Raw genomic sequence first — 14,933 nt, 5'->3', positions numbered from 1 at the left:
ATCATTTTAACAAACATCCATATAATATATTTTTATAAGATAATATTGCACTTCCGGCCTTTTTTCTATTATATTAAATTACAATGGCAATTTATAATTATTGTCAACCACACGTTTTTTATTCGTTTATTCTAAGATAAGTATATAAATATTTTCTTTTTATCAATATCAAGAATATAAAAGTAAATAAACATTCCTTTTCATAAATATTTTTTCTTTTTATAATTTGTTTTTAATATATTGTATAAATATAGTATAGTAAACTATAGTATAGTAAATGCACATTACTTTCAGATTTACTCATTGTCAGACTTAATATTAGTAATTAAATTATATATTTACCCGTTTGACGAACTTTTAAACGCATTTCTGTTTCATATTTAATTTAATTAAATAAATAAAAATTTACGCATAATTAATTTTATATCGAGAAAATGAATAAACAAAATTAATATAAAGTAAAAGAATTAAAATAAAATTAATATAAATAAAAAGAAAGAGATGAAAAGATAAAAAGATAAGTTTATAAATTAAAGAAAACTCTACTTAAGATTTTACTTAAGACTATGAAAGATAAGATGCAATTGTGAAAAAGTAAAATAGATATGAATTTACTGGCCTTAAATAATAATTAAACAATTGTATTATTAAACAATAGTAAATAAGTATGTATACAAAAAGATTCGTAGATTGCCATGAAAATCTTTATAGGATAATCTTAGATGGCAACTTAATTTTGATTTTTACTCATTTCAAATATATTTAATACTGTATTTTTACGTTTTATTTTATTAGCCTTTGAAAAAGACAAAAAAAAAAAAAAAAAGAAAAATAAATAAATAAAAAGAGAAAAAAAAATTAGAAATATGAAGACATAAAAAGATTCTATAAGTTACTATTATAATCACAATTCTTAATTATGATCATTAAACAGGCATAATAATTACCATCTATTCTAATGTATCATTCTAATTTAAGGTTTCATTTAAATATATATATAATTTTAATATTTACTTTTTATCGTGCATAATTAAACTGATTCTTTAGATCCACACGGCGGAAGAACCGTGATAAAACTTTCAGTTTCGCTATCGCTGGTGCTAAAATTTGATTTTTCTAAAACTCTATTCTCATTTTTGGCACAAAATGGTTGAATGTAAGAGTTTTTCGTTCCAATTTCCATCCCTGAATCATTATTTTTCAACAAATTAGACACATTTGAAAGTTTGCGAAAATTTCCAAAGAAAACACTGTCCGTTCCAACACTTTCTGCACCGCTCTCGCTCGCTCCATCACAGACGGATTCGGTTTCATCAGTTTCCGAGACGCTACTCACTTCGTGTTTTAGCAGTTGTTTGTGCGACCCATTACTATCCGTGCTACTTAAATATCCGCTATCTTCTATTTTCATTCGTGGTTGCGGTTGATACCCGAACAAATGATTCGTGGAATAATTGGTAACGGATTCGTTATTTCTGGAAGGTCTTGTCAAATGTTTTCTTTGGAAATCTTGTTTCTGACATTGATCGAGAAATTTCTTTTTATCCTTTTGAATGCGAGAATTATACCATGATGCAGATAAATTAGTCTTTGACTTTTCTCGCATGCAATTGTTTCTCGTTTCATCTATCAATTGATGCTTGCATTCTGTCATCGACTCCTCGGCTTGTTGTCGTTGAACCTTGTCGGAGTAAGAACAATCAATGGCCCCTACGTGGAAATAGTCACAGGGGACAGGAGAACCGTTGCTGGTCGTAGGGTCACCCGCTTCGGCAGGACTCCTGTCCCACCCGTTTTTTGACACAGAGTTCGATGATAATTTCGTATCTTTCACACGCCGTGGAGGTTTTGGATGCTGATAGATATCCTCCGTGGGCGGTAATGGTACCACGTCCGGTTGATTGCTCGGTTGTCGTTGTCTTTTCAACTGTCTTATTTCGGGTGTTAAATACTTACATTTCTTCCAAGATATGGAATCTTCTAAATGGCCGTTCAACGATTTAGTGCTATTATTCAATTCCTTGGAATTGGATTTCAGCCTAGCCTCGTAGATTTCTCGAAGACTTCCGTAGCCACGATGCAAACATGGGCCATTTTTCCCCGAGTCTTGATCACGAAAGCTACCCTTACTTTTGAGAAGAATTTGAGCAGGCCTTTCGAGAGAATCGACATAGATCTCATCGGGAACGTCTTTTTCATAACTCGTGCCGTCGTTGATTTTCAACTTCATCGGTTTCCTGTCTAACGTGTCCGGTTCGTACTCAGACTCGTCCTGTTTTACATAATTTTTCGGCGAATCTTGAACTTTAATAGTCAAATGTCCAGGATTCTCGGCCTCGTATTGAATCTCTGGCCCAGAATCGTCGCTGCAGGCTGGACTATCGTAGCCATCGTTCACATACACCTCGCTAACGAGGGAATAACTCTCCGATTTTTGAGAAGAGATTAACTCCGGTAGATTATTATAATACCCTTTTTCGAAAATATCTTTATTTAATTTATTCGATATCATCATCTCACCAGTTCTTGGATTGATCACAGCATTTTGCATCGTCAATTCTTCATCCATTGGCAGAGCTGTGGACAAAGCTGGGCTCGATTGATCGGTGGATTCTGGCGAATTGGACGATTTCCTGCTGGATTTCGACCGTTCCAAACTATCCACTTCGTAATCAGCGATATTCTCCGATTTCGAGTGATGTTCAACCAACACCTTTGCGTCAACCATTTCACGGATAACGGCATCCATGATACGTTTCGCTGTATTTTTAGCATTTGGAAGCTCGTTGATCATGTCCGGCAATTCTTTTTTCGATCCTGTCGAATTTTCGCCCGATTCATTCCTTCCTTTCCGCAACGAACCCTCCCTCATATTTGCTCTTCCTTCCTCCTTCCCATTTTCATTGCTAGAAACAACCGCCATGTTCTCCTCTTCTTTATTTTCTTCTTTCTCCGCCGTCCCTTTCTCCAGAATGGCGTTCTCTTCCATCTGTTTGATGAACGAATTTTCGATGGCTTTCCTCACCTTGGTGTTGATGACTTCATCACCGTTGCCCCCACCTATCGAAGTATCCCCGTTTCTTCTCGGCGAATAATAATTGGATTCCTCGAACATCGATTTGGTCGAACGTTTCGAAACGCTGTGTCGATCGTCCGTCTCGAGAATTTCGCTCCTTGCCACGTTTTGAAACGTTCTCATCATCATTTGTGAACTCTCCTTCCACGAAGAAACAATTTTTCCCGACAACAAATTCCCTTTCGCATCCGTGTCGAATTCTCGTTTGGCCAATTCCTTTAAATACTCTAAATTCTTGTTGAAGGTTTTCGTGTTCTCTTGAAGGGTCTTTCGAGCTTCTTCCGCGTCTCGCCAACGTTGAGGCGTCGACCTAACGTCCGCCAACCATGCTCGAACCTTACTCTCACCCGGATTTAACTGATCGGATTCTGGAAGAGTAGGCGTGTCTCTGAACGTGTCCGTCGTGCAGCCGGGGCATCCGGTGCATCGTTGCGACTTCCGTGATTTGGTGATAGAGCTTCGAGTCGAATTCGAGGCCGATTGTTGAAGCTGATTCTTGCCCGTCGCGTCGCATTGTTCCGTGTTCGTTTCCTCTTCCGGGATCCCTGAATTTGTCGACAGATCGAAACACTTAAGATCTTTTATTAATTTCTCGAGAGATTTTTTTTTTTTTTTCTAGTCGATAAAGAAAGTAAATTACTGTTATCAACTGACCGACGAGGATAGGGACGAATTTCTTTGCAGCCATTTTGTGCTTCGCTATGGAGATGACCTCCCGAATTTTTATAAGAAATTCGATAGCTGCTGGAGGAGGCGCCTAGAAAAATTCCGGGCTGTCTTCAAATTAAATCTCATAATTAAAATATAATTATAAAAATTATTTCTCTTTTCTATTCAATTATTCAATATATTTTACACGTTATCTTTACGTTTACGTTTATATAATATAGCCTTCTTACGAGCAACAATTGTCTGTCGAAGTAAGCGGGATTGAAGTATAACTTTCTTCTCTGAGCTCCAGGTAATACGGGAACATCCTGTTGATGTTGATTATCCACGGTTTCCACGACTCGCACATCCTCTTCTGGCAATCTTTCCCCTAGAATGGAACCAGTTCCAAAGCAAGCTTCAGACTGTTCCATGTAAATGCAATGGGGATGAACGATAGCCGAAGTAACCTGTTCCGTACATATAAAATCAATCATAAATTCCCTTGGAAATCGATGTTTTACAATATTCGTGCATATGTCCATGCTAGAAGAAATCTGATTAATTAATTAATTAAAAAAAAAAAAAAAAAATGAAAACAAGAATGGAAACAAGTTTTAAAAACAAGTTTTTTTTTTCACGAACATTTTCGAATCCCTGTTCACCGTCGCTAGGTGGAAGATCATCCCCCAGATCGCTCTCCGTTAAACCACTGTTAGTATCGCTCTCGAAGTGTCTCGAAGCAGCGAGCAAAGGGTTGCTCTTCACCAACCCACTCACTTCTCGGCCAGGGGCCAAGTTTATTTCCGGCTCCTCGACGATCTTTCTCTTCGCCTTTTTGCTGTGGAGGTACAGGGACACGCTCGCGACGTAGATCAATGCAAGGATCACGGATGAGAGGCCGATGGCCGTGTACTCGGTCGCGGAGAGCCCTTGCGACAGTTGCGTTGTCGAGGAGAACATCACTTCTCGAACGTCTGCAACGAATCGAAGCGAAAGTAATTATCCTCTTTAATATATTTTTATGTTTTGAGTTGAGCAAAATTATAAGATCAGTGATCAGCCTATATAATTCAATTTCCTTGTTCGAGAGGCGGATTAAAGCGATTTAAAAGAGAGGAAGAATACCGACTGCTTTTGGACTGTGAACCAGCCACCCTGAAAGCCACGCACGGGGTGAAGACACCGGGGAGCTTCGACTTCTGAGAGGCGTCTCTGCACACGAGTTTCGCTGTCACCACGCGACCCTCAGCCGCTTCTCTCAGCCCGGTTTCGCCGATCCACTGCAACGATTCCAAGATTATTCCGTCAATGATAGAAAGTATATGGAAAGTATATTGTTTTTGCGGACGATGATTTTTGAAATGAGAAGACGAATCGAAACGAAAAGATTTTTGAAATATTCGATCGATAAGGAAGTATCGTATCATCATATATTTCGTCGTCCGCGAAAGTTTTTCTCCGATAATGAAATTTAAACGTGTTTAATTTTCTCAGCAATCGAACTCCTTCAAGCTCCCTTAATTAACCTTACGTCGGAGGCTTGTACACGTAATGGAGAGGAAACCAGTAAACGGCTGTCTTTCATTCGCTCCGAGAATAAGTATTTTGAGTGACGTTCAAAATACGACACATGCTTCCCGTTCATCTTTATTTCATTCGATCGTGGAAAGAAAAATTGATGTTACAAAAGAAAAAAAAAAATGTGTGAATAAAAAATATTTCCTTTGTTTTATCGATGAAACGAGGAATTTTAAACAGAGTGGAAGAAAGGGTGGAAGAAGAAAAATGGGGGCATCATAACCTCTTCGAATAGGAAAAATGATTCTGAATCGTTGTAAGAACGCGTGTTTCTTCCTATATTATTACATCAACTCTCTTGATTGACTTGTTTCGCGCCGGTGCAGTTTAAACAAACCTGTAGAAACGTTCTTCCTTCGTCACGAAACAGCCTGAAGGGTGGCTCTGTGTCCGAAAGATTCCTCAACTCTGACCATCCTGCTCGCCCCAATTGCTGAGCCCCAGTTATTCCGCACACCGGCGTTGTCACACCTTTGCGCGAAAAGGGGAACACATTCAACTCGATTTGTATTTACAATTACAGAGTTGCGTAATTGTAATAATAACGTTCGTCAACGTTCGAATTACAGCGAAAAATTAGTAAATTAACTTACCTTCGAAGCGTATTTCCGCGTGAGGATAGATTATCTGGCCACGTTGAGGTAGAAACACGTATGGCACCCTCTCGACTTGGCCTGTGCCGCTCACGAAACCAGCAACGTTGCATTCTAAAATCATCGAGAACTTTACATTTTTTCTTCTGATAAATCTGATATTTATGATTGACAAATTTAACGAGCATCGTTAAATTTTGTTTGATCACAATTTCTCCCTTTATTTGTTCACGAATGGATGGATAAATAAGATTAATGTAAATTGGAATAAAACTTTGGAGGAATATTGGAGGAATATAAATAAAGAATTTTTTAGAATTCGATCGAAGAGAGGAAAGAGTAAATTAAGATGTCATTCTGCCCGTGATGCAGCTTTAAGTTTCCTCGTGACTGACAATTTTCTGGCGTATGCACGAGATGGCGTGCAATTTTCAGACGTTCTTTTTTTTTTTTTTTTTATCGCCCGCGGTCATCTGTGGCGCAATTATGCAGCTCATTTAAAAATTTCGGATGCCCTGCACGCAGGTGCAATGGAGAAAGCGCTTCCTTTGATCGGGAAACGTACAAAGGGGAGCATAAATGTCGGCATTCTGTTAAAAATATTGTTACTTGCCATGAACGTGACGGAGGAATCGTCTTTTTTGAAACAACACTTGCGTCCAAACTTGTAAAAGTTTTCATTCGTGCGAAGAACTTTTCTTTTCTTTTCTCTTTAAAGAACGGAATTCTAAATTTTAATTTAAAAAAAAAAAAGGAGAATAATCTTCCTCGAAAGAAAGTAACAGTCGAAAGAAACTGGAAGAAGAAGAAGTTTCACAAGTTTTATCTGTAAATATATTTCAATTAACCGTTCTGTTTGTCTCCAATATGATCACATCGATTTTTGAGGATTAAAGCAATAGATCCTCGTATTATAGAATTATAAGAATTCCACGTTCGAAGGTTCTTTACGCGTCTATGTCCAGAGATATCGTTGCAAAATACGTTGTTTAATTCATAATTTAATTAAACAGTTACGGAGTTAGAGGAGAACCGGTCGTTAAAATGTTAATCATTTCGTCGATGGCGTCAAATTGTCAGACAAAGTTCATCACGGATAATTCGACGCCTAATAAAAAAAATCTTATAGTCTTAGAACGTTCGAGCTGTTTTTATTGGTCGATATCGAAAATATAAATAATATATCGAACGACTCTTGATCTCTGGAAAAAGAATAGTTCAAATACTTGAATGGATCATTTTTCCCCAAAGAAATTCTTCACATCGTCGTATATTTATAGGAATTGAAGAATTTATAGAAATTGTTTTAAAACGTTCGAACTGGTTTTGTTACAGAATAATGCAAATTAACGAGTGTCGATATCGAAAATATAAATAATATATCGAACGACTCTTGATCTCTGGAAAAAAAAGAGTTCAAATGCTTGAATGGATCATATATTTATAGGAATTGTCTTGGAACGTTCGAGCTGATTTTGTTGCAGAATAATGCAAATTAACGAGTGTCGATATCGAAAATATAAATAATATATCGAACGATCCTTGATCTCTGGAAAAAGAATAATTCAAATGCTTGAATGGATCATTTTTCCCCAAAGAAATTCTTCACATCGTCCTTTATTTATAGGAATTGAAGAATTTATAGGAATTGTTTTAAAACGTTCGAACTGGTTTTGTTACAGAATAATGCAAATTAACGAGTGTCGATATCGAAAATATAAATAATATATCGAACGATTTTTGATTTCTGGAAAAAGATTAGTTCAAATGCTTGAATGGATCATTTTTCCTCCTCCCTTCCAAGATTCTTCACCGATCACACCGTCATATATTTATAGGAATTGTCAGAATAATGCAAATTAATGGATCATTTTTCCTCCTCTCTTCCAATATTCTTCACCGATCACACCGTCATATATTTATAGGAATTGTCTTGGAACGTTCAAGATAAGGTTTTGTTGCAGAATAATGCAAATTAATGTCGATATCGAAAATGTAAATAATATCGACGTTCGAACAACTCTTGTTCTCTGGAAAAGGAAGAATTCAAACGCTTGAACGGATCGCTTTTCCTCCTCCCTTCCAACATTCTTCACCCATCTCACCGTCATATATTTATAGGAATTGTCTTGGAACGTTTAAGCTAAGGTTTTATTGCAGAATAATGCAAATTAACGAGTGTCGATATCGAAAATGTAAATAATATCGACGTCGAACAACTCTTGTTCTCTGGAAAAGGAAGAATTCAAACGCTTGAACGGATCTCTTTTCCTCCTCCCTTCCATTCTTCACCGATCACACCGTCGTATATTTCGTATATATATATATTTATATTTAAATTGAAGAAAAAGGAAGCTTGTGAATTCGTGATAGGAAACAGTAGTGAGCCGCAACAGTCGCAAATCGCGCGACTCGGTACCGGTTCCTTAACGAGAGAACGCCACGCGGACAATATTTTCCTGTTTATCAAGATTTAGGCGTTTGAACACGTATCATCCTATGCGTTCCACGATTCGCTGACAATTGGAAACGAGTTTTTCTGGAAGAACTGCTGCCGTTCCCCGCGGATCTATTTCAGAAGAAATTTCGAAACGTCGAATGGTTAATGAGATTAACCGGGTTTTCAAAATTATACACGCTTTACCCTTGAAATATTATTAGACCTTGTTCTAACGAGAGATCTCGGTAACAGTACCTCATCAACCGATCGCAACAGGTTTACAGACCGATCTCTATCTATTATGGATTTACATAATTTGCGGTAAAAAAAAATAACCATTTAACAGATTCCTTTGATTGCTCAACTGTTCAAGTAAGATCACGCGATGTAAAAATGTATGGATCGAAGGCCGAATAACGTGTCAAACAACTAATAAAAAGGAATAATTGATAAAGAATTATCTATCGAATATAGTATAAATTCAATTCATGAATGTAATCGCGAAAGGAATAATGCACGGGAACCTGTACACTCGAGTAAATTTAAAATCAAGCGGCACGACTGTTCAAGTAAGATCATCCGATGTAAAAATGTATGGATGACGGATCGAAGGCCGAATAACTAATAAAAAGGAATAATTGATAAAGTATTATCTATCGAATATAGTATAAATTCAATTCATGAATGTAATCGCGAAAGGAATAATGCACGGGAACCTGTACACTCGAGTAAATTTAAAATCAAGCGGCACGACTGGGTAACCGTATGTAACCGAATGGAAAGGCTCGACAAGTTACATGTTTGGATTACATTTCATAGTATAGTAGCATTCATTGTTCCTTCCTAAAGGAGAAAGCCGAAGGAAGAGAGTCATTGTACATCTTTCGTCGACTTTTCTTTTTTCGAATACGCAAGATATACACCATACGTGCGCCGAAAGAGAAAATGCACGATCCTGGTCTATCGCATGTGCATTACATATTCATCCTGAGGTCTTGACCCTGATCGCTTGAATTTATCTCAACGTTCTACTAATTGCTCGACTCGCTTGATATACGGTAGCTGTGTCATCGTTCGTTGTGGAGGAACATTTGGAACAGTGTTCGCGTTTCATTTTCGAAACTTTTTCGCAAATTCTTTTTCGTGTAATCTATTTATATTCGTATTCGCGTTTGTCCCGTTTCTCGTGCAGAGAACTAGAACTAGGAAGGAGTTGATTCTGAATAATTTAATCGTTGGAGCAAGCGTTTGGAAAGATTCGATTTTTTTTCTTTTATAATTGAATCAGAATATGGGATTCGTGTTTTTCGAGATTGTTATATAGTTTGGTGGATCTTTCGAAATGTGGTTGATCACATTTCTCAGGATTGTCTCAATTCAGATGAATCCAATTCTTTCTTCCTTACAATTCTCAGAAATGATATAGCGTGTCTCCTCGTGCCTCTCGTTTGGAATTATTAATTCGTCGAATTTTTGAGATAGTGATCGTCACATTTATCCAAATAATCGACAGGAAGAGTTGTTGGTCGGCCTTCAATAATTGAATGGTTAGAACAGTAAGCAAAAGATCCAATTTCGGTTTAATCCTTTTTTTTCTTACGTTGAACATTTGCAAAAAAAAAAAAAAGAATGAAAGATGGACGTTCGAAGCAGCACTTCAAAGTCGAAGAAAAATCGCATTCAGATCGATGTTTCGATAGAATAGGTTAGAATAGAAAAATCCTATTTCAATCTTTTTCTTCTACACGTCGAACATTTGTAAAAAAAAAAAATGAAAAATGGAGTGCTCGAAGTAGCACTTCAGAATCGAAGAAGAATCGCATTCAGATTGATATTTCGATAGAATAGAAAAGCAAAAAATCCTATTTCGGTCCAATCTTTTTCTCCTATGTCAAACTTTTATAAAATAAAAAAAAAAAAATGAAAAATGGAGTGCTCGAAGTAGCACTTCAGAGTCGAAGAAGAATCGCATTCAGGTCGATGTTTCGATAGAATAGGTTGGAATAGAAAAGCAAAAAATCCTATTTCGGTTCAATCTTTTTCTCTTATGTCAAACTTTTATAAAATAAAAAAAAAATGAAAAATGAAGTGCTGAAAGTAACACTTCAGAGGCGAAGAAGAATCGCATTCAGATCGATGTTTCGATAGAATAGGTTAGAATAGAAAAATCCTATTTCAGTTCAATCTTTTTCTCCTATGTCAAACTTTTATAAAATAAAAAAAAAGAAAATGAAAAATGGAGTGCTGGAAGTAGCACTTCAGAGTGGAAGAAGAATCGCATTCAGATCGATGTTTCGATAGAGGCACGCTCCTACTTTCGATCTTAGAATTTACACAGAAAGTGTATTCGAAGAAGAGAAATTTGCGGTTAGGTCTTTTCAACGAGAAACCGTTTTCGCGGACGACATTGTAACATCATGACGCGGAATCACGATCGCGAAACGCGTAAATTGCGGCTCGTGTCCATAATGGTTTCACTCTTCACGCGGTTGTAATGTAAAATCTCGATATTTAACGGGTTCTAATGTTTATCCAAAGAAACGTAACCGTTCAGAACAGGGTATAATATATGTAATTCGATTAAACATCTTGGTTTTCACAACAACACTTCTATCCTTTGTCTATTTCTGCTTTCACTTTTTTCGTGGCTATAATAAGACGAATTCCTCGAATTCATCGTTGCGAAAGAACTTTCTATATCTATTATATTTTATATTAATTCCAACGCAACAAACAATTGCATTTCCTAATGTAACGCGTCTCTTTCAAATTGACGATGGCCGATGCAAGTATTTATTAGTAGGAGTCGAAACCTGGTCGAAACCGGTTATCCGAGAGAAGAACACGAGGCTTATTATTATTTTAAAAAAACTTAACATTTCCTCTCTCCTTATCGCTCTATCGCATCCATCGTTATCATCGTTATCATTTTTATCGACGAAAATTTTGTATACAATGTATGCACTTGCTCGGTTATTCCGAGAAAAAAATTTCTTTTTTCATTCTTCGTCAAAAATCCATGATCAATCCTTAATTAAATTAGACATCAACGACCCAAAACGGTTCTCGTAAAAATTTCACCTCGTTCAGACAATCAACGACGATAATTTTCTCACAAACTTTCATCAAGTTGGAACGAAGGAATCGCTTCAGGAACAGACGCGTCGCGTCTTTAAATCGTTTAAATTAGACACACGACTCACACACACACACACACACACACGCACAGGTGATTCTCTTAAACGATTCTCTTCCCGTAAACGCCGCTCAACGCAACTATTTTCTCACTTTCATCAAGTTTGGCGCGAGGAGGAGAGCCGATCGGTTCTTCTTCGATCCTCTCCTACTCGAAGAAGCGATCCATCTCGTTAAAAGTGTCCCACTCTTCTTCTCGCCGACACGATTTACGATAATCGATGGAAGAGAGCAATTAACGGAAGCCTGCCGTGTCCCCGTTTCGCTCGTAGGAGGATGCTCGATCGGGCTACCCGTGTCTCCTACGATCGAGCAAATGGATAACGAGCAGTTGATTAACGATCGGCAAACCCGACGTGAAACTGGTGAAGATACGATACATGCCTATGCGATGAACCTTGACCTTCGCTCGAAGATCACGACCGATCTTCCTCCTCCTTTTTTCTTTCTTTCCTTCTCTCTTTCTTTCTCTCCCTTTCTCTCTGACGGATAGAGCTTCGTAATGGAAATCGATGAATATATATATATATATATGTATATATATTTGCCGGCGATGGGCGAATATCGATACGATTTAAATAAATTAAACAACGATTTAAGCGAATTCGACTCATTCCAATTATTTGAGCAAAGGAGACGGAGTATGGAAAGCATGAAAGTGTATAAAGCTATATGAAAACGAGAGAATCGATAAATTTAGAGAATTACCAACGAAGGATTCTCGAGTTAAAGTAGCGAAGCGAAGCGAGACGAAATGTGACGTGCATACGATTATAGATACCGAACGATCGAAGTGATAATTATAGAATAATTATAGAGAGAATGAGTTAGCAATTTGGTAATTTTATTTAGGATGATTATTGAGCTATTTCGTATCTTATATATAGCTAGTTCGGTTTGGACGTTAAACGTTTCCATTACGAGAGATTTATTTATCTTAATTAAAACGTTACTTCGTTTACACAGAGGTAATAATCGAGGAGAAGAGAGAAGAGATTTTCAATTCGCGATAGGTATTCGACTTGCCTTCTGTTCCCTCCCCCCCCCCCTCCCCCCCCGATGTACGATACAATAACGTATATAATCTTTCGATTCGATTGGAAATTTTACTTTCTTATTTTTTAACGCTTACGCCGATTTCACGGTCCTTTAATGAACGAAGATAATTTAGAGACGGGGGACGGATATTCCGTTCTGTCAGAATTAGAAACCACGGGTGGAAGAGATATTGTTCCTTGCGGTACTTTTGATCAACTCGCGCGGCCTCCTCTCCTCTACGACAGCAGCTGTACACCAGTGCCGCAAATCTGTTATTTATAGATTGCACAGGACACACACGCGGCCGGGCCTGGAAAACGGCAAAGAGACACGTTTGACACGACCGGTTGACCCCTCGGAGAACGCCGAGGTCCACTAGCTTGTGCTCAGACTTTTTTAATTACCGGCTACCACGAGTTACGTGGTGTCGTGTACGGCGCACGATGAAAAACAGATACGTACCTATTAATACGTCCTCGCGTTTAAAACGTTTCTCGCGTTACGTGTTCAATCCATATCCACGTATCCATCCTATCCATAAATTATTCCTACCTATCTAGGAACGAGAAGTCGCGTGAAATTCAGCCATTATTCACTATCCACAAGTCGAATAGAATCTCTCCCTCCTTCCAATCATCCTTTTCTATTTTAATTTTCCTCTCTTTATTATACATTTCCAATCGATATTTCGTTGGAATCTCTCCCTGAAAATTTTCCTTCGAATCATCCTTTTCCATTCCGATTTTCCTTTCTTTATTATATATTTCTTTAACGATGTTCGAAGATTCCAATCGATATTTCGTTGGAATCTCCCCCTGAAAATTCTCGAATCATCCTTTTCCACTCGAATTTTCTTCTCTTTATTAGATATTAATTAACGAAAGTTGTTCGATGTTCGAAGATTCCAATCGATATCTCCTTGGAAATTCTCTTTCGAATCATCCTTTTCCACTCGAATTTTCCTCTCTTTATTATATATTTCCTTAACGAAAGTTCCCTTAACAAAAGTTCGATGTTCGAAAATTCCAATCTTGTTGAAATCTCTCCCTGAAAATCCTCTTTCGAATCATTCTTTTCTACTCCAATTTTCCCTTTCTTTATCTCTTAACGGAAGATGTTCGAAGATCCCAATTGATATCTCGTTAGAATCTCTCCCTGAAAATCCTTCTTCGAATCATCTTTTTCCCTCTCTTTATTATATTTATATTTCCTTAATTCGATGTTCGAAGATTCCAATCGATATCTCGATATCTCGTTAGCCATTCCATTCCTCGAAAATGGAATTCGCAAGAGGCCATTATTCACTATCCAAACCGAATAGAATCTGAAAATTCTCCTTCGAGTTATCCTTTTCCAATTTTCAAATTTTCTTTTCAAATTTTCCCTCTCTTCGTTATATATTTCCTTAACGGAAAATTCTTGGAAGATTCGAATCGATATCTCGTTAGCCATCCCATTCCTCGAAAATGGAATTCGCAAGAGGCCATTATCCATTATCCAAACCGAATAGAATCTCTCCCTGAAAATTCTCCTCGAGTCATTCTTTTCCATTCAAATTTTCCCTCTCTTCATTAACGGAAAATTCTTGGAAGATTCGAATCGATATTCATTATCCATCCCATTCCTCGAAAATGGAATTCGCAAGAGGCCATTATCCACTATCCAAACCGAATAGAATCTGAAAATTCTCCTTCGAGTTATCCTTTTCCATTCAAATTTTCCCTCTCTTCATTATATATTTCCTTAACGGAAAATTCTTGGAAGATTCGAATCGATATTCATTATCCATCTCATTCCATTTCATTCCATCGCCATTATCCACTTATCCAAACCGGAAACTTAGAATCTGAAAATTCTCCTTCGAGTTATCCTTTTCCATTCAAATTTTCTCTCTCTTCATTATATATTTCCTTAACGGAAAATTCTTGGAAGATTCGAATCGATATTCATTATCCATCCCATTCCTCGAAAATGGAATTCGCAAGAGGCCATTATCCACTATCCAAACCGGATAGAACCTGAAAATTCTCCTTCGAGTTATCCTTTTCCATTCAAATTTTCCCTCTCTTCATTATATATTTCCTTAACGGAAAATTCTTGGAAGATTCGAATCGATATCTCTTCCCGTTCCTCGAAAGCGGAATTCGCAAGAGGCGAGATGAAATATACTCCTGTTGTGTAAACAGGTAAGGTAACGTCATTTCTCTCCTCCCCAAGAAAAGCGGGAAGAGGGAAGAGAGGTAGGAAATTGATGGTAGGAAAAGCGTGAAATTGAACGAAGGACGCACTTTATCGAGGCGGCGCGACACGGCCCTGGGCCCCGCGAAAGAATTTACTCGTCCATCGTGGCCGACGTGACTGA

General features: G+C 37.5%; 1 protein-coding gene across 1 annotated transcript in view; it reads right to left on the bottom strand.

Moving 5' to 3' along the window:
* Nucleotides 1-1,030: 1,030 nt before the first annotated feature.
* The window catches only part of LOC122713503, a 69,665-nt gene continuing 55,762 nt past the window's right edge, over nt 1,031-14,933 (bottom strand). The window contains exons 6-12 of the mRNA XM_043934041.1: nt 5,899-6,012; nt 5,643-5,776; nt 4,857-5,007; nt 4,370-4,701; nt 3,976-4,194; nt 3,731-3,833; nt 1,031-3,621 (exon numbers count right to left, since the gene is read on the bottom strand). Of these exons, the coding sequence (XP_043789976.1) occupies nt 1,031-3,621; nt 3,731-3,833; nt 3,976-4,194; nt 4,370-4,701; nt 4,857-5,007; nt 5,643-5,776; nt 5,899-6,012 (3,644 nt within the window). The remainder of the gene's footprint in view (nt 3,622-3,730; nt 3,834-3,975; nt 4,195-4,369; nt 4,702-4,856; nt 5,008-5,642; nt 5,777-5,898; nt 6,013-14,933) is intronic.

The sequence above is a fragment of the Apis laboriosa genome, unplaced genomic scaffold, assembly GCF_014066325.1.
Source record: "Apis laboriosa isolate Shangri-la unplaced genomic scaffold, ASM1406632v1 scaffold23_cov150, whole genome shotgun sequence".
NCBI classification, from domain to species: domain Eukaryota; kingdom Metazoa; phylum Arthropoda; class Insecta; order Hymenoptera; family Apidae; genus Apis; species Apis laboriosa.
Note: the sequence above shows the minus strand (reverse complement) of the source record. Positions and strands in the feature narration are given on the sequence as shown.